Below are 21,254 nucleotides of genomic sequence, written 5' to 3' on the forward strand. Positions count from 1 at the left end.
AGAAAAATGGCTAAGAAGGTGTCAAATTGTGAACATTTCTCAAATGCAGAATACTGTACTAGGAACAAGTTTTCTTTTTTTTGTTTCCTATTTATCCAACGCTCCCACACTAATTAGAAATCATATAATCTTTCTAACCACTGCATTCTTCTCTTCTCATTTTTATCATTTTGGGCAGTGCTTACCATCCAGGAAATACACCAACAAGTCACCTTAGTGTTACCCGTTTACCTCAAAAACAAAGTCAACATAAATACGTTAGGACAATAGAGCTCAACTTTAACACGCACCTGAGGACCGTGTGCAAATGAAGATTGTGACTGTGTGTGTGAGGGGGGCCTGAGACTCTGCATTCCTAAAAAGCTCTCAGGTGATACAGATGCTGCTGGTCTTTGCAATACGCTTTGAGCAGCAAGGTATTAGAAGACTGAGGTCATAGTTTCCGTTTGGGCAGCTTCATTAATGTTGACACCATAAGTTTTCAATACTCTCTACACAACCGAATATTTTATAAATTAGTCTTACGCACTGATTTGAGGAATATAATATAACTGATTCTCAAGAGAATATACTAAGTTAACAGTTCAGAAAATCAAGGCCAGTTTAATTAACATTTTAATTCTTCAACATAAAAGCTTCAGGTCCTATTTATAAGGCAAAGATGAGGCAATATGAGTTTTGGCTTTCTGATGAAGAACAGATGGACTGTCAAGAGGATTTCACACTTAAACCCTAGGGTCAAAGGACAAAATACATTATGAAAACATAGCTTCAAATAATTAAAGCATTTTATACTACTGCCATTATTTATGCCTATGAGAATTCAAATTCTTACCCATCAAAAAAAAAAAAAACTTCATATGTTTTTACTTCATAAAACTTCTGAAAGGTTCAGCAAATTGAGAGTAGTTCGTGTGCTCAGGAAGGATCTATGGCTCTGCCAAGAACATGGCCTAATACAAACACTGCAAAGATGATTTTCAATAAATCTTACAAAATAGAAACAAAGGCAAAAAATGTAAAAGTGATTTATACTATTCTATACTATATTTAAACTAGACTGGTCAGAAGGAATAGCTTAATGGGATGAAGTGCCTCCTTACCATGCACTGTTTGGTCTTTGCCTGCAGAGGTCCCTAATCAATAGTTCTAGCTCCAAATCCAAGATGCTATACTTCCAGCCATTTTCTTCCTCTTATATAACTAACTGCACCTATATGACCTACATGTGCACACACACACACAATTAAATATGGTTTTCATCTGAATACAACAGAAATGTATGTTTATGATAGAAAATCAGAGAGATACAGGAAAACTTCAAAGAAAAAAACACCCTACTACCCAGCAACAACTATTAATATTCTGGTATATATTTCTTACAGTCATTTTTTAAGGATCAAATGGAAAAATAGTACATTTTTCCACATCTTCAAATAATCTCATGACTACGTTAGTAATCATATGAATGCACTATAAGTTATTTAACCAAACTCCTACTGTTAAAATTCAGATTTCTGCTTTAGTTTTTTTTACTATTATGAATAATACTGCTATAAGCATCCTTATACATAAATCTTATATACCTTTTATAATTTCCTTAGAACAAATTCCTAAAAGTATTTCAAGGATAAAGAAGAAACATATTTTTAAAAACTTTTGTAAGAGTTGCCAAATGCCTGGGAATGCAAGCTGGTGCAGCCACTCTGGAAAACAGTATGGAGTTTCTTCAAAAAACTAAAAATAGAACTACCCTACAACCCAGCAATTGCACTACTAGGCATTTATCCAAGGGATACAGGTGTGCTGTTTCGAAGGGACACAGGCACCCCAATGTTTATAGCAGCACTATCAATAATAGCCAAAGTATGGAAAGGGCCCAAATGTCCATCGATGGATGAATGGATAAAGAAGATGTGGTGTGTATATATATATATATATATATATATATATATATATATATATACATACATACATACATACATACACATACATACATACATACACACAATGGAGTATTACTGGGCAATCAAAAAGAATGAAATCTTGCGATTTGCAACTATGTGGATGGAACTGGAGGGCATTATGCTAAGTGAAATTAGTCAGAGAAAGGCAAATATCATATGACTTCACTCCTATGAGGACTTCAAGAGACAGAACAGATGAACATAAGGGAAGGGAAACAAAAATAATATAAAAACAGGGAGGGAGACAAAACATAAGAGACTCATTAATATGGAGAACAAACTGAGGGGTCCTGGAGGGGTTGTGGGAGGGGGATGGGCTAAATGGGTAAGGGACACTAAGGAATCCACTCCTGAAATCATTGTTGCACTAGATGCTAACTGATTTGGATGTAAATTTAAAAAAATAAAAAATTAAATTAAAAAAAAAAAGAGTTGCCAAATGCCAAAGAGTTGTGGCAAGTTGTCAGAATGTACAGGAATAAATTAAAAAAAAAAAAAAAACCAATTGGGGTGCCTGGATGGCACAGTCGGTTAAGCATCTGACTCTTGAATTTGGCTCAGGTCGTGATTTCACAGTTCGTGAATTTGAGCCCAGCATCAGGCTCTATGGTGACAGTTCAGAGCCTGGAGCCTGCTTCAGATTTTGTGTCTTCCTCTCTCTCTGTCCCTCCCCTTGTCGAGCTCTGTCTCTCGCTCTCAAAAATAAACATTAAAAAAAAATTTTTTTTAAAGCATCAAGTACTATGTGCCAGAATTATTAAAAGCATTTTACATATATTAACTCATTTAATACTCACAACAACTTCCTGGGGCTGGCATTAGTACTATTACCATTATTATTATTACTACTATTTTATTTTATTAAAACAAATTTTTTTAACATTTATTCATATTTTGAGAGACAGAGCATGAGTTGGGGAGGGGCAGAGAGAAAGGGAGACAGAATCTGAAGAAGGCTCCAGGCTCTGAACTGACAGCACAGAGCCCGACACGGGGCTCAAACTCACAGACTGTGAGATCATGACCTGAGCTGAAGTCGGATGCTTAACTGACTGAGCCATCCAGGCGCCCACATTACTACTATTTTAGAGATGAAATAACAGGCACAGAGAGGTTAAGTATTTTGCCCAAGATCACACAGCTAGTTAGTGGCAGAACTAAGAAATCTGGGTTCCAAAGTCAATGCTCTTAGATTTTTTTTTTAACATTTATTCATTTTTGAGAGACAGAGGGGCAGAGAGGCATTTTGAGAGGCAGAGAGCGAGAGGAGACACAGAATCTGAAGCAGGGTCCAGGCTGCCAACTGTCAGCACAGAGCCTGATGCGGGGCTCGAACCCATGAACTGTGAGATCATGACCTGGGCTGAAATGGGAAACTTAACCAACTGAGCTACCTACTTGCCCCATATGCTCTTAAACACTATACCTACCCTTCTCAAACTTTGATGTCCTGACTTCTTTACCCTCTTATAGTTATTGAGAACTTCAAAGAGCTTTTCTTTTGTTAATGTGGATTATATCTACCAGTATATTTCAGATAAGAAATTAAAAGTGAAAACATTTAAAATATTTATTATTACTTTAAAAAAATAACAATAAGCCTACGTCACATGAAAACATGTTTCTATGAAAAATACAATTATTTTCCAAAACAAACAAACAAAAAAAACAAGAGTATTACTGCTTTCCTATTTTTGCAATTCATATCTACTTCATTCAATCTGTTGAGATATCACATATCATATAGCTCTGGAAAACTAGAGTGTATACTCATGAGAGGACAACAGTAAAAAAGGTAAATAGTATTTTAGTATAAATATATAAAAAGACTTCATCTCATACCTACTGAAAAGGTCTCAGGGACACCCAGGGGTTCCCCCGACCACACTGTGAGAACCACTACACTAGTTAGTACAGTGCACGCTCTACAAAATAGTTGAAAAGCACGGTCTCAGGAACACGGTCTTAGGTATTTGCCTAAAACACCTTCCAAATTTTCTGATCTATCATTTATTCAAGAATTATTTTAAGTGCTTATTATATGTGTCAGGTGCTGGAAACAGCAGAAAACAAGAGAGAGAGATCCCTCATTTTGAGGTATTTATATTCTAGTGGGGAGAGTAGCAGTAAACAACAAACAAACCTATAAACAAATAAAGTGTGTGTTCCCTCAGATGATAAATGGTATGAATAAAAATAAAAGCAGGATCTTACAGGATGGTCAAGGAAGGCCCGAGAAAATGATATCTGAACCTCACTGAGAGGTGAGGGAGCAAGCCATGAGGCTACCCAGCACAAAGTGCCCCACGTGGAAGGAATATCCAGTGCAGCAGCCCTGAAGCAGAAGCGTCCCTAAGTTGTGCAGGGACAGCAAAGAGAGGTGTGCGGCTAGGACAGATCAAGTGACGGAAAGGAGCAGATGCAGTCTGAGGGTCACAGAGCTGTGGGCAGATCACACAAGACTTTGTAGCCCCTATAAAGACTTCGGCTTTTCCTGTGAATGAGAACCACTAGCAGGTTCTAGAGAGAAGGGATCTGATCTGGCCCTCATTTTATTTTTATTTTTATTTTAGACAGAGCATGCACGTATGCTCGTGTGCAGTAGGGAAGAGGCAGAGGGGGGGAGAGAGAGAGAATCTCAAGCAGGCTCCACACTCAGCGGGGAGCTCTTCCCACCACCTGAGCCCAAATCAAGAGTCAGACACTTAACCAACTGCGCCACCCAGACACCCCTGATCTTCATTTTAAATGGAAAATAGAAGTAATTAGTGTTTAAAGTAAAAAACCTGAATATAAACTCTTACTGTGTGTCCTGAAGCCTCTCTGAGCCTCAGTTTTCTCCTTGGTAAAATGTGAAACTACAGATGCCTCATAGACTCGTTGTCAAGATCAGACAAGGTAACACACACAAATACTTTATAATGTACAGACTATAAACATTTCATGACTAGATTTACTTTTGCCGGGTAACTGTCATGTACCCCCCTCTTCTCTAGGCCCTTATCCCATACTTACTCCACTGCTGCAGCCACCATCCCATTTATGTGACTGCCGTGAGATGAAGAAGACCCCGACACCATGAGTTCAGTCTGATATTGCCCTTTAACTTGTTGAGAGAAAGGCAGAGAAAGTTATTTTTTGTTGTTGATGGCAGAGTGAGGGTTTTTAGCATTTTTTTCCTTGTTGTTATAAAGAAAATCCTTTCAAAAACAATGCATGTGGTAATCATAAAAGTGAAGTTCCAAAAAAAAACAAGACTGTATGAAACTCATCTTTATTTCATTTGGCACTGTTTTAATAAAGCTAAAACTGTGGTTCGTGGTCTTGACAGCTTGCCTCATCCAAAAGGAAACAAAAGGGAAGAAAAAAGGATAGAGACACATGGATGAATTCAAATTCCTTTGATCTGGGTCCTACTTCTAAGGGGATCCCAGATAAATTAATGAGTCAGAGAAAAGGCAGTAAGATGTAATCCAGAATACTGATGACAATAGCTGTCTGTCTGCCTACCTGTCTTCTGAGATCACCATCAAGGTATGAGATCATCAACCAGACCAGAGAAGGAAAGCAAGATAGAGGCCCACCAGAGAACCACAGGGCCTATAGCATCTGACTCCACTTCTCAGGGGCAGGAGCTAGACACCCAGGCCCTGGTTTTATCTCCACCTCTTAATATGTGAGTCAATCTGAGTAGTGATAGAAACCTGCAATGGAAAAACCCAAGGAAAACCAAGATCTCTGGGGAAAATTATAAACAATCTCCTACATCAGAGGTCTCTGAGGGTGTCTTTTAAGTATGTTACAGCAGAAAGAGCACTATCATGAGAGTAAGGAAATGAATTCTCCTTCCACCTCTACTACTAATTAATTATGTGGCTTCAGGAAATAAATTATCCTCAATGCACCAATTTCCTCTTTTTTTTTTTTAAGTTTTACTTACTTAAGTAATCTATACATCCAACATGGGGCTCAAACTCACAATCCCAAGATCAAGAGTCACATGTTCTTCTGCCTGAGCCAGCTAAGCTTCCCCCAGTTTCCTCATCTTAAATAAAGGAGAGGACAAGAAACACCTAAGGTTTCCTCAAGCTCTAAAATCCTTTGAATATAAACAAAAAAATATGTTTTTTTTAAAGCCCACATTAATATTTAGATTTTTAGGATATTCAAAAGATAAGTATTGCTGAAAATTCTGAAGTTTTTCACCAGCTCTACAAATCCCTGAGTGATGTGAACCCAAACAAGGGGGCCCTACCTTAAAGAGTTAACCTACTACCAAAAAGGGCAAAAGTTACCTGCCCACCATCTTCCTTCAACTTTATTTTTATGAATTACTATTCCCCTCTCTCCAACCCAAACTATTATAAAATACACAGTTCAGAGGCAAATTGTAATGATCAGCAAACTAGAAACTTTTTTAAAGAAATCTGCAAGAATTAAGTATTTAGACATCAAGTGATGGAAGGAATAAATGGACTGAGGAACACTCTTCAATTGTTAAATTAATATTTTTTAATAGATAACATGTATATGGTACAAAACATGAAAGATTCAAAAGGCAGATACAGTTAAAAACAAAGAAAACTGTTTTCTGAGGGATAAATCGGAGAGGGCACTTGGAGGACTTCAGCGCATGTTGTGCTCGATTTCTTAGGTTGGGTTATGTACTCCATATATTGTTTTAATACATACTCCGTATGTTCTTTCACATTTATGTGGTATTCCATAATCATAATAAAATTAGAAGATAACTGTTTTGTGGAACAGAAAGTCTCTTCTATCCCAATCCTCCAGCCCTGAGGTAGTCATTGTCAGCAGTTTCTTATGATCCTTCCAGAGATAACCTAGACAGAAAAACCAGACTCCCTAATGGTATCGCATCGAGATCAAGGTATGTCAAGGGACCAACAGAAACCTAAGGGACTGTGTCAATCCTTTTCTCAAAAGTCAACTCTGTTCCACTGTTGTAGACTCAGAAACTAAGACTACACTGGCTGGATACAGGGACGAGGCCCGCCTGGGTCAAAGTCTTACATACTAGCTGGCAAGAGCCAAGCCCCAGCATTCCTCTGTTCTAAAATGCATCAGCCAGTGCCCCAACATTCCCTTACTCTTAAACTTCAGAAATCCCAAATATCCATCTCAGATCATTCGTTTTCTAATTACAGTGATCTAGACAGGTGTCCACAGTGGTGACAGATGCTTTAATCCTCCAATCGTGGTTTGATCAGAACACTTAGATTTAACAATACACATCATAGGAACACAGGGCACACTGCACATCCTGAGATGTGGAAGAAGTTCAATTTTCAAAGCCAGGCGTTCAACAGCACCTACTCTGGGCAAGGACTGACTAAGAGATGAGACGGTAGTTGGAGGATTCAGTTCTCAATGCAAAACAGATTTTTAAAAATTCTGAGAATATCTTGTTTTAAAGGCTTATGCCTATTTATTAGGGGAAGTATGCCAAACCAGATTTTTCATTTATTCAAAAAAGATACTTACTGGAGTGTCTACCATGTGCCAATGTCAGGAGCCAAAATACAAATGACTATATTGCCTTTGAGAAGCTAATAACCTAATTAGAGAGATGGGTAAAGATGATAATTAGTCTACAATGTAAAGGTGGTGCTGTAGGAACAGAGAGAAGGAAGGACTGACTCTATTCAGATGCTTCACAGAAAGGTAGCATCTGAACTGGATCTCAAAGGGTCAGTAAGAGACCATCAGCAGTGAGGAGGATGAAAATCTTCATATACAAGTATGTCTCACCAAAATCTCCCAAGCTCCAAATACTAAATGAACACTGTTAATAAATACACAATGTACCCTGGAACATTGCTATAACAGTCAGTATCCTGAAGTTTAATTTAGGATAAAGGCTTTGCATCTTAAATCTTGTCCAAAAAGTTTATTTTTAAAAGTCTCATTAAACAGGGGTGCCTGGGTGGCTTCACCTATAAAGTATATATTCAGGGAAGTCCAAATATTGTATTGCTAGAAATTAACCTATGGCTCATGTAGTCTAAATATCTTGACTTTTTTTTTTAAAAAGAACAGTGGGCTTTTAGTTTATCAAGGCTTCATAATGATGCTTTTTCTTTTCCTATCATAAATATAGCTATCATACTACTGTTGCAATCCAGCATAATGGCCACAGCTTAAGAAGAAAACAGTAACAATATTACAAAAATTTTGAACATTTAGGAACCACAAGTACTAGAGAAATCGGTTTGCTATGCCCACTTTCTCTACTTTTATGAACACAGGCAAAAGACAAAGGTACACACACATGCTATTTATTCTCTGCAGATCTTTCATTTTACCTGTACCCAACACCCTTGTCAATTTTATCTGCACTTGTCTTACATACTATTATCCTTTGAAAGTTTTATGAAGTAGTTGGTCCAACAGATGGGTAGCTAGCCCTGCCCAACATATGTCATAGGAAAAACAGCTCTTAGGCAAGGCAAGAAGTAAGTCCCTTTAGGGGAAAGCAAATAATCTTTTAACCTTTACTAAGAAAAGTTACTGGACTGAGATAATCTGTAAGTAACAAAGCGATCAAAGAAGGGTGAGAGAGTTCAAATGCTAACTTATATTCCCTGAGATAAAATGTGCACTTGCCCACATACAACAGAGAACTTTAACACAGAGAAGGGAAACAAAACAAACCCCAAGCCAGTTTAACTGGGAGTGATTTCATGAGAGACAAGTGGGAAACAGTCAGATAAGCATACTATCTTGTTTAGAACACGGAACTCAAGAGATCTGAGGGAGGAAAAGGAAAGGCAACAACCTAAAAAATACAGCATATATGAACAGAAGAACTCAACTAATAAATGGCTCATCGCGGTCTTATTTGTAAAACCAGAAAGAACAGAACGGCAGCAGTATCTTTCCTCTTTGCCCTTCCCTGTCCATAAAGCTTAACCTGATAGCATCTGATCCCGTCTTCAGATGGATATCTGTGTCTTTCAACATACTATCTAAGTGTTCCCCAAGGAGAACAGTAAGACCAATTCTGCCAGAGACAGTATCTGCCAAAACCTAGCTCATTCTAATGAGTGAAAGCCAGTGGATGGGAAGAGGTCCGCAAATGCCACTTGTATGAATCTTTCAAGATATGCTCTGAAACAGGAAAACACTACAGACTACATTTTAGCAGAAGTCTAAAAATAACAAAAGAACATTCCCTATTTTTAGATAACTAACTTAACAAGTTTCAAAACACTAAAAGTAAAGGGGACCATTAAAAACAAACTGGAATTTTAACTGTTTTAAAAGACACTTCTGAATTGAGAAAATTGTTTTTAGAGACAGAATTTCAAAAATCTTACATTCTTTCTGTTGACTCCTTTCTTGCTCAAACTTTCCCATCTCCAAAACTTAGAGTCTCAATATTATTGGTTATAAAAGAACATTTCCAAGAACCAAAAGATGATACTGAAAGGAGGTTATACCACAAATGAGAAAGAACTAAAGAAAAATTTTAAAACATGCTTTCACAAAGAGACATAAGAGTGTGGACAGTAATGTATAAAACAGCAAAAGCAATTTAAATATCCTACATTAAAAGCAGTGCTACAGATAATAATAAAACACTTAATTACAGGAAAGTGTTTTCTTCCCCTCACATAGGTCTCCTCACTGAACGGTTTTAAGTCAGTAAATATCTAAAGCAAAGCTATGTCTGAATAGCTGGAGTTTGCAACTAGAAAAAAAAACCTGAACATGAAGTACATTCACTGGACAATTTATGTTTAGCCCCATCTATCTTCCTCCCATTTCCATCCAATCCTAGTACAGATATACCCAACCTTATTAAAGAAACCCATGGCAAATAGGATCTGCAGGAGATACAAAATTACCGGACTGCACAGCCATCATTAACATCTCTGGTTCCAGTAGAGTCATGACAGATTCTTCTCAGAAACAGCAACCCACAAATGTAATGAAAAAATTCAAAGTCACAGAAGATGTTGTCTTCAGAGGCAACTGAAGCTTTCATAAATTCAATCTCGTGCCTTATGCTCAAATCAGACTGTGAGAACTCACTCCCCTTCTCAGTACAGTTACCAATTTATCCACCCTTCAGGCAAGTCAAGATGGCACAGAGTTGAATTACTGCCGACAGGAAACCAAAAGGCGCTCAAGTTAAGACACATGAAGTGTGGTTAGAACAGTGAGTGAGCTCCTCCCCTTGCTGTTCGTCTCTGGGGGGAGGGGAGAGACATACAGAAAGAGACCTTCAGAACACAGATCAAATGCTTCCCCCCACCCCCCACCCTTTTCAGGAGGAGAAGGTAAGGTTTGTTCAAAACTTTTAGTATAAGGGACTTGGCTGCTAATGCAGTTTAGAGCAACAGATTAAAACACAATTCAAACAACTCAATGCTTTGAAACAAACAGCCCAATTACTGACCCATTACTTCGGTGGGGATGGGAATTAGGTACATACAAACACATACATACAGAGGGCTGTGTATGGTGAGTTAGTTTTCTGAAAAAGAGTTCTAAGGGCTTTTCATCTGTGGTATTTATGGATAACAGACTAAGGAAGCTGAATATTTAACTACAGAAGCACAAGTATTTCTCCACCCCCACTCCAATTAAAATATCTGTTTCAAAAAGTCATCTGAATACATTCCGGAGCTATAATCTGTCTTTCAGATCTGCCAATCCCCTAAACGAGCCCCTTAATTTGTTCCTATGTGAGACATGTGATCTGTCAATAGAGTTTTACTGATGTTATTTGACTTTTCTAAAATGGGTTGTGATCTTGCTAGACGTACGGAACACATAAGATGACAGTTCAAATATATAAGAATTTCCCTTATACTTCAGTTCTTTTTCCACTAGCACAGAGCAGGCTCTTCTGAACAAGAACGAATACAGGCATTTTACCTTCCACTGCAAAAGACAAAAACAAACTAAAATCCTTTCAAACCAGAGCAATTTCATTTATCCAAACTGAAAGCCTCACTCATTCCCTTCACAGTCTTTTTCACTCACTGACCGTCATTATAAGCACATTAAGATGCCCTTTAGCATATCTGACGGACTTTTAAACAGCTGGAAACTAGAAATCCATGTTTGGTATGTTAGCTAGAATTCCTTCATCTTTCTGGTGAAGCAGCAGCCTGTATCTGGAAAGCCTGCTGCTGCAACTCAGCCCAGCGAATGCCATAACGCTTACAGAGTCAAACCGATGATAAATGAGCACCACTAAGACCTTAGGAGAGAAAACAGTCCCACAAGGACTGAGGGCAATATTCTGTTATTAGAAGAAAGAAAGCAATGCAGACTTGGGGTGGAGGAGATGTTATGGAGGAGAGAAAAACTTCCTTTCTTTCTCACTCCAAGAACATCATGTTTAAAAGAAAAGCCAGCAAAGCTCGATATAGAAGTGTGGGAATGACTCAACAAGCAACCAAGCAGCAGCCAGTGTGGGCTACGTGCTGCTCTGGGAAGACAGAAGCATTCTCACCAGCCCCTTCTGGCAATCAAATTTTCAACTGTCTTATGAAAAATGGGTAAATTTCAATTCTCAGACTACATGGTAGTCCGGTCAGAGGTTAGCAACTAAAGGAAAAGCATCCTTAAAAGGTTGAATCATTCCTTTGTCCCTACGTGGGCAGTACAATCTGCTGTGTGAGGGTTTTTCAAATGAAACAAGTTCTCACAGTTCTGTACTTACAGGAAAATAAATACAAATTATAAGATTCCTGCAGAGACGATGGCAGGAAGGGCAGAGGGCTGTTTCCCTCCTGCCAAAATGTCTCTTTTTGCTGTAGAAGAGGGCCTGGAGGGTCATAGCTGTCAATACCGCAGCCCTACAGAGATACTGACAGTCATATGGTGGTGGCAGCAGTAACGCATCATAGTGCAAATGATGGTTAACTTTTTCATGGCAATTCTACACCCATTATCTCACCTGCAATTTGGGATCAAAGGAGCTCAAGAAAGGGAAAACAATTTTTAGACAGAAATCTAAAAAAGCAATCTTTTTTAAAAAAGGAAACAAGCAACATAATCTTTCCCTACTGCTAAGATTTTGCATTTACCCTGAAGGGTATCAGCACGGTGACAGACTCACTGTGAAACTGGCTTTAAGACAGGTTTCGCAAAGCTGGAAGTCTGAACCCCTATGACAGCCTCAGTGCCACTATTTTTTTGTGTGTGTGCCAGTCAGCAAAATTTCATGGAGAACTAAAGTAAACTTTGACAAGGTCTTTGTACAACTGAACATGCTTTTGAAGTTAATGGCACCAAGGGAATGAAGTGTAACGATCTTAATTTCCAATTAAATAAAAGCTCTTTTGCTTTTAATCATAACTCTCTAGCTAACCAACACAAAATTAATATGCTACAGTCTCTATTAATCCACACTAAAGGGACTTGACACCTGCAGTATATCAATGTACTATATTCACAAAAGCTTCCCCACACCCTGCCCAAAGTCTCCACAGAGGCCTCTAATGCTCATAATCAAAGGGAGCTAGACAACTTATCTTACTTGAACTTCCTGCAGGATTTGTCATAGTTTCTACACTCTTCTTAAAACTTCCTATTTCCTTGATTTTCTTAAGATTCCTAAGGAGCTCTCTTCTTTCTCTGCTCCTATCAGGAGCCCTCCCTTCCCTCTTTTATGTATTCTCCCTGGGCAATCTCATCCTTTCTTAGGGTTAACTACCTCCTACATACTGACCCACACCCAGCTTGACTTTATCTGCAAGCTATCAACAGCGCATCTCTATCTGCTATCTGAAACTCAGTGTGTCCCCAAACAAGCACCCAATGCCATCCTGGACCAACCCCTCAAGATACACTGCTTCCACTTTTCCTATCTTAAGTAACTGTATTCAGGTCCCAAACCATAAACTTAGATACCCCTCCCTCAAGCCCTAGACATCTAAGTCTGACTGTTTCATAATTTATTCCTCAAGTTCTTCCTTTTTGTTCCATCTCTACAGCCAGTGCTTTATTTCAGGTCCTTCATATTTCTTGCCTGGAGTATAGCAACAACTTTTTTTTCTTTTTCTTTTTTTTAATGATTTTTTTAAAGTTTATTTATTTATTTTGAGAGAGAGTGTGTGTGTGTGCATGCGCATGCGTACACATGAGTGGGAGAAGGGCAGAGAGAGAGGGTGAGAGAGAATCTCAAGTGGGCTCTGCACTGTCAGCACAGAGCCCAAACTCAGGAACAGTAAGATCATGACCTGAGCCAAGATCAAGAATTGGACACTTAACCAACTGAGCCACCCAGGCACCCCATAGCAACAGCTTTAAAAAAAAAAAAAAAAAAAACATGAATTTTGGCTCAGGTCATGATTTCCTGGTTGGTGGGTTTGAGCCCCATGTCAGCTCTGTGCCAACAGCTTGGGGCCTCTTAAGATTTTCTGTCTCTCCCTCTCTCTCTGCCCCTCCCCTGCAAGCAAGCACGCCCACATGCGCAGGCTTTCTCTCTCAAAAACATATGAATGAACATTAAAAAAAAATTATGGAAACACTGAAACACAAAGTAGAAAGAACAGCATAATAACCTGCTTATGTGCCCTATCACTTAGCTTCGAAATTTATCAACACGTGGCCGGGCCCCTCCACACCCCCCCACCGCCACCACCACACACACAGTGTGCCCAGCCCACACTGATCCCTCTATAACAAATTCTAGCCATCATTTCATTGCATCTATATTCTGTACATCTAAAAGAACAATTTTTTTAAACATAATCACAATATTATTACCACCCAAAGTTCTAAAAATCCTTTAATATCAACTATTCAATGTTCAAATTTTCCCAACTGTCCCATAAATTTTTTAGTGTTGATTTATTCAAATCAGAGTCCAATAGGGACAATACATTGCATTTCATTGATGTGTCTCTTAAATCTCTTTTAATCCATAATTCCTCCTTTTTCTTCTCTTGTAGTTTATTTGTTGAAAAAAACCAGGTTGTTTCCCCACATTTTGGACTTTGCTAATTATACCCCCATGGTGCCATTTAACATGCTGCCCTATCCCCTATATTTCTAGTAAATTAGGAGTTAAATACAGAGGCTTGATCCAATTCAGGTCAAAGTTTTTCATGAAAATACATAGGTGGTACTGTGTACTTTAGCAATAGTTTCCAAACTGCGTTCCTTCTCTCCAGCCTTGCCTTCATTAAAAACCATCCTTCTTACCAAATAATTCTTATTCAGCCTTCAAATCTTAGTTTAACTGCTGCCTTCTGATGATCCTGGCAGTCTCCCCACCCTCCTCACACCCTCCAAGGATATGCTAAATATCCCTCATTTATGCTCCCCCAGAACCTGTGCCCACCTCTATTCATGCTCTTTACCACATGGCTTCATGTCTCTACGTTAACAGATGGAGCACAGTGTCTGACATGTGACAGCATTCATAAATGTATGCCAAATAGAATGAAAAGCCCTATTTAGCGCAGAAAATTCTAACAGTATGGGAAAAGTTCATAACAACAAAAGAATCCCTACCTACTCAGAAAAGGCAGGTATAGTCTGTTAAAGTTTTCATTAAAGCACATGCTTAAGGTGCTATTATTTGGAAAACTGAGAAAGACTAAAATAAAATTATCCATAGCATTCAAGTATAGAATGAACATAAATAAGGACAACCACAATAATGCCCTCAGGGATATTAAGAGCTAATGGCAATGAAAATGCCCAAATTGTAGGGAATGAGTGGGAGAAACCAGAAAAACAGAGTGCCTAGATCACTACAAAATAAGCAATTCTTTAACCATTGAAAGCTGTCAACTTCACCAACAACTGACATCCATTTCTACAATGGAATGTAGTACAGACAGGTACTATACATAAAGTAACAGACGCATTTTTATGATCTCTGTGGGATTTCAGAACACTAAAATGTAATCATGTTCCATTTCTGATTTAGGTTCTCACAAGTGCATACAGTTTACTGAGGTTCATCTCTACCAAAATCTAATCATCATAATGAAAAAATTTACAGGTCCCAACCAGTTAAGTCTCTCCCCCAGATACCTGGTGTTGGGCAAAGTGAAAACACCCAAAGATAACATAACCCAGCACTCAGGCAAGTCACTACAGGTCCTGGGCAGCTTCTATTTCCTGTGACCAAAATCCACTACTGATGAAAAACCCAGTCAAGACCTGCAAACCTAGGAGGATCACACAGTACCATAGGTATGCTCTTCCTTGGCTTCAGGATACATGAAGGCAGTATTTTCAGGTAACTTTTCAAAGTATAGGAAATGTTAAGGGCTATGATAGCTATAAATATAAACAGCCAGGTCATTCATACTGTATGTCTGAAATACTGTCATCAGGCACAATGTCAAGTGCCAGTGGGGGCACAAAGACAAGGCTGAACCAGACTGACACTGCCTCTACCCTCAAGGATCTTATAAAGAAGTAGGACAGGGGCGCCTGAGTGGCTCATTGGCTGAGTATATAATTCTTGATTTCAGCTCAGGTCATGATCCCAGAGTTGTGGGATTGAGCTCTATGTTGGGCTCCATGCAGAGCATGAAGCCTGCTTAAGATTCTCTCTCCCTGCCTGTGCCTCTCTCCCCCTCATTCACCCTCTTGAAGGAGAAGGAGGAGGAGGAGGAGGAGGAGGAGGAGGAGAAGGAGAAGGAGGAGAAGGAGAAGAAGAAGAGGAGAAGATCTCTAACCAACAATTTAAAATAGAAAAATGAAAAAATAAAGTACTAAATAAGAATACAAACAAGGAGCTAAATAAACGTGGAAGAGGCAGCAATTAGCTCTGGTTACAAGAGACGTGGATTGTCTCTCAGAGGAAAGATGATGTGAGCTGGGACCAGAGTTTATCGATTTCTTTTCAGATTCCCAACTCCACAGACTTATATACCCATGACTCATAAAATAACAAAGCCAAAAGAAACCCAGTCTTGACCTGATCCAGCCCCTTATCCAGAGTATATACTGAGTGAGAGACATGTAAGAAACTCTTCTACAAACTCTGACAAGCAGTTGGTTCCCAGTCTGTTACAAGAGTACTTTGGGAAGAACCTTAAAAATAATGTTTTAATGGACAAGGAAATGAACTGAATGGTCAAAAAATAATGAAACATCCACTGGCTACAAACGTTTGGGGAAAGGTTCTTTCCTCACTAGGAACCAAATAAATACAAATTGAAAGGAAAACATTTCTTTTTTTTTTTTTAATATATGAAATTTATTGTCAAATTGGTTTCCATACAACACCCAGTGCTCATCCCAAAAGGTGCCCTCCTCAATACCCATCACCCACCCTTCCCTCCCTCCCACCCCCCATCAACCTTCAGTTTGTTCTCAGTTTTTAACAGTCTCTTATGCTTTGGCTCTCTCCCACTCTAACCTCTTTTTTTTTGAAAGGAAAACATTTCATTTATCACATTAGAAAAGTCTTTTACAAATGAGGTTATCAACGTAAGTGAGCCAGGCACTCATGCAGGGTTGACAGAAGTATAAATCGGCAGACCACTTGGAATGGAATGGATCAAAGTATGTCTCAAGAATCTCAATTCTTAACAAGGCCTACAAAGGTGGGTGTGCTCTGGCCCCTATCTGTCTACTTATTTCACATCACTTTCTTCTCTCTCCAGTGACATTACTGGCATTCTTTTAGTTCTTTTGTGCCAACTTTTCCCCAACAATCCTTGCCTGTGCCCTGTCCTCTTTCCCACTCGCAGCCTTAACACATGCTATTCCCTCTTTCCTTTGACCAACCACCACTTGTGTTTTGGCTGTCAGCTTAAATATCTCTTCCTCAAAGATGCCTTTCCCAGTCAATCCCCCTTCCCCCACCTAAATTGGAACCATTTCTTTCTTTTTTTTTAAATTTTAATGTTTATTTATTTTTTGAGAGAGACAGAGACAGAGCAGGAGCAGGGAAAGGGCACAGAGAGGGGGAGACAGAATCCGAAACAGGCTCCAGGCTCTGAGCTGTCAGCACAGAGCCTGACACGGGGCTCGAACTCACAAACCGTGAGATCATGACCCGAGCCGAAGTCGGGACGCCCAACCGACTGAGCCACCCAGGCGCCCCCTGGAACCATTTCTATGAGATTTGCTATTCTGTTATCTTTTGCTTCCCACCACCAAAGCACTTACCAATTTTGTAACTATGAATTGGTGTGTGTAACTCTTTCTTTCACTAAAATAAATTCCATGACAATGTGAACTTTACCTGTCTTGTTCCTTAATGTCTCTCCAATACTTAACACACAGACGGTGCTCAACAGATAGTGAATAAATTTTTCAACATTGAAATAGTGAAATTATTTAAGACAATATTTCCACTTCTAAGGAAATAATCCAAAATTCAGAAAAAAGTCATCTGAATACTAGCATATGTGTGAGAAACATATGTCCAACCAGGGCAGGGGCACCTGGATGGTTCAGTCGGTCTAGCGTCCGACTTCGGCTCAGGTCATTATCTCATGGTTCATAAGTTCAAGCTCCACATCAGGCTCTCTGCTGTCGCGCAGAGCCCACTTCAGATCCTGTCTCCCTCTCCCCCTCCCCTTCTCTTGAAAATAAATAAACATTAAAACAACAACAACAACAACAAATATCCAACCAGGGCAAAAATTAAATAAATGATGCACAGAATGGAATGTTATACACCCACTAAAAAGGCTAATTATAAAAATATTTCAATGACATGAAAACCTTTAAGCTGTAACGCTAAATGAAAAAAGCACAGTATTAGCTCAGTTACTTTTAAAATGTACATTTGGAAGAAGACGAAATAAATAAGCCACATGCTAAGAGCAATTTACAATGGGAGATGACATCCACTCATTTTTGTTTGTTTCACTATTTTAAGAGGGAGATTCTATCTGGGATCCGTTTGTTCTCCAGGAGCCTAGCACAACATCTGATGAATACAGGAAAATGAGATATTGATTATTTCTAACTGCTGAGGTGAAGTAGGTTGAGAAATTCTCTAAATCACATTTTAAAAAGAATCACTTAATGAACTGACATACTTAAGATCTGGACACTTTCACATTAGCTGGGAGACCTAATCTAGAAAATCCTTGACAACCACGCTTCTTGAGGAACATAAGTAACTTTGTTATATCTCTTTCTTTCCTTTCCCCAAGGAAATATTGTAATTTAGATCAGAAACTGCCCACTCAAAATTTTTACTTCTCCCAGCAGTTAATTAGCACCTCCTTTGTAACACTGGAGACTAGAAGGGTACAGCGCGTCCCCTTACAGAAAAAAGAATACAGGATCTGCCCTTTCTTCCACAGGCTACACACTTGTGGAGAACAAATGAGCACTTCCTAAGCTTTCCACAAAGGAGGAGAAAAGTCTATGAAAAAGAACCTAGTACACCCTTTTCACTGCCATTCTTTCCTACTTGCTTCTCTTTACATCCCACCCAGCATGGCAGATAACAAATACAGACTTGGTTATTCCTTTAAAAAATTTTTGGGAATCACTAACAGTGGGAAAATTAAAAAAAAAAAAAAGGTAACACAATAGCATTAAAATATATGAAATCTCTAAAAACTAAATCTAACAAAAGATGTGTATGACCACCACAAAGAAAATTATAAAACCTCATCAGGAGACCCTGTAGAAAATCTAAATAAATGTAAAAATATACCATGTTCATAGTATAATACTATGAAGATATTAATTCTCCCCAAACTGGTTTATAGATTTCATACAATCAATCCAAATCAAGATCCCACAGTGATCTTATAATTCATATAGAAATGCAAAGGACAAAGAATAAGCCAAGAAAAACGCTGTTAGAAAAAGAATAAGGTGGGAGGACTTATTTCTCTCACATAACAGAGCTTATTACAGTTATCATAGCTAAGACTAGGAGGTCCTGGTGCAGGCATTGTGTGTGTGAGTGATATTTCAAGTCTTTATTTATTTGGTTGATTCCTTAATGCCCTCTTTATTTGATTGATTATTTATTTATTTATTGCCCATTTCTTCAATGGATTATTTGTTTTTTGGGTGCTGAGTTTGATAAGTTCTTTATAGATTTGGGATACTAACCCTTTATCTGGTATGTCGTTTGCAAATATCTTCTCCCATTCTGTCGGTTGCCTTTTAGTTTTGCGGATTGTTTCCTTCACTGTGAAGAAGTTTTTGTTTTGATGAGGTCCCAATAGTTCATTTTTGCTTTTGTTTCCCTTGCCTCCAAAGATGTGGTGAGTAAGAAGTTGCTGTGGCTGAGGTCAAAGAAGTTTTGCCTGCTTTCTCCTCGAGGATTTTGATGGCTTCCTGTCTCACCCATTTTGAGTTTCTTTTTGTGTATGGTGTAAGAAAGTGGTCCAGGTTCATCCTTCTGCATGTTGCTGTCCAGTTTTCCCAGCACCACTTGCTGAAAAGACTGTCTTTATTCCATTGGATATTCTTTCCTGCTTTGTCAAAGATTAGCTGGCCATACGTTTGTGGGTCCATTTCTGGGTTCTCTTCTGTTCCATTGATCTGAGTGTCTGTTTTTGTGCCAGTGCCATACTGTCTTGATGATTACAGCTTTGTAATACAGCTTGAAGTCTGGGATTGTGATGCCTCCTGCTTTGGTTTTCTTTTTCAAGATTGCTTTGGCTATTCGGGGTCTTTTCTGGTTCCATACAAATTTTAGGATTATTTGTTCTAGCTCTGTGAAGAATGCTGGTGTTATTTTGATAGGGATTGCATTGAATATGTAGATTGCTTTGGGTAGTATTGACATTTTAACATTTGTTCTTCCTACCCAGGAGCATGGAATCTTTTTCCATTTTTTTTTGTGTCTTCTTCAATTTCTCTCATAAGCTTTCTATAGTTTTCAGTGTATAGATTTTTCACCTCTTTGGTTAGATTTATCCCTAGGTATTTTATGGGTTTTGGTGCAACTGTAAATGGGATCGATTCCTTGATTTCTCTTTCTGTTGCTTCATTATTGGGGTATAGGAATGCAACCGATTTCTGTGCATTGATTTTATATCCTGCAACTTTGCTGAATTCACGAATCAGTTCTAGCAGTTTCTTGGTGGAATCTTCTGGGTTTTCCATATAGAGTATCATGTCATCTGCAAAGAGCAAAAGTTTGACCTCCTCCTGGCTGATATGGATGCCTTTAGATTTTTTTTTTTTTTTTAAATTATGGAGTACTTTTCCACAGGTGCATCCACAACACAGCAATGAAAATGGTTGAACTAAAGCTATAATACATACATGAATACCACACATGTTGAACAAAAGAAGAATACAGAATTCCATTCATATAAACTTTAACTAAACTATATTGTTTGGAACTATACAGGTGATAAAACAAACGATTTTCAAGAAGTCAGAACAGCAGTTACTCCTAAAAAGAAAAGATGAGGTTGTGTTCAGAGAGGAACCTATAGGAGGCTTCCCTGGGGCTCACAATGAGCTACTGTTGAGTAGTGTTTACACAACTCTTTGGTTTATGGTTATCCTATGATTTATGTACTTTTCTCTATATATGTTCTCTCTATATATCTCCCACCAAAAAAGAAAAAAATACTTGAATGGTAAAATATATATCACCAATCTAATTTTAAGGGGCTTGATTAGTATAAGAAGCTTTTTCAGCTTGGAAGACATAATTTCAAAAGTTCTATCCCATTATTCTTGAAGTATATTCACATCTGTTGGACGATGCTTCAGAAATGGAGGTTCCTATAAGATACATGCATTTTTGTGTGTGTGATAGTTCAAGTCTATATTTATTTGATCCTTAGTGAGTTGGAGAAAGGCAGTTTCTCAATAATGAGAATTAAGATCTCCTTCAAAAATGCAAAAATTCAAGTCATACAAATTTCTCATCAGCTTTAACACCAAGCAAGGATTTGTTGGCCAGAACACTAGATGTGCGGGACAGCTGTCTAGGGGATGCCTACAAAAGGGGGTAAGACAGGACAGAGGAAAGGTAAATCTCACCATTTTCAAAAAGGTTTTCTGGTATTCAACCTCTAACCATGTCCCAAAGAAATTATCCCCCATAAACAGATCACTAGCCCCAAATTTAGTCTGTAGCACTTAAAATGGGGAGGAGGAAAAAAAAAAGAAGTTTCATATTTATTATGAATGGGGCATTCCAGGATGGAATGGGGCAAAAAACTAGTAACTGTGGTAAAACTTACTCCTCTTTATACCTTTCAATGTCTTTCTCAGTGTCTCATTCACTATTGGCACTTTACAAATATCTGCTGAATACTGATTTCCATGGTGGTCATGGCAGTGAACAGCAGTAGAATTAGAGGAAGGTAGAAATAACTGTTCTGGAATAAA

At 38.5% G+C, this 21,254-nt stretch overlaps 1 protein-coding gene across 6 annotated transcripts in view; it reads right to left on the reverse strand.

The window, feature by feature from the left end:
• Positions 1-21,254, reverse strand: part of MRTFA (myocardin related transcription factor A) — a 210,282-nt gene that overhangs the window by 89,413 nt on the left and 99,615 nt on the right. Inside the window, exon 1 of one of the 6 annotated variants that reach the window (XM_027070653.2) lies at positions 9,839-13,056. The exons of the other annotated variants lie outside the window; for them this stretch is intronic. Within the exon in view, the coding sequence (XP_026926454.2) occupies positions 9,839-9,884 (46 nt within the window). The 5' untranslated portion in view covers positions 9,885-13,056. Of the gene's footprint in view, positions 1-9,838; positions 13,057-21,254 lie in introns of those variants that run through there. 6 annotated transcript variants of the gene reach the window in all.

This window comes from Acinonyx jubatus, chromosome B4 (assembly GCF_027475565.1).
Source record: "Acinonyx jubatus isolate Ajub_Pintada_27869175 chromosome B4, VMU_Ajub_asm_v1.0, whole genome shotgun sequence".
NCBI lineage: Eukaryota > Metazoa > Chordata > Mammalia > Carnivora > Felidae > Acinonyx > Acinonyx jubatus.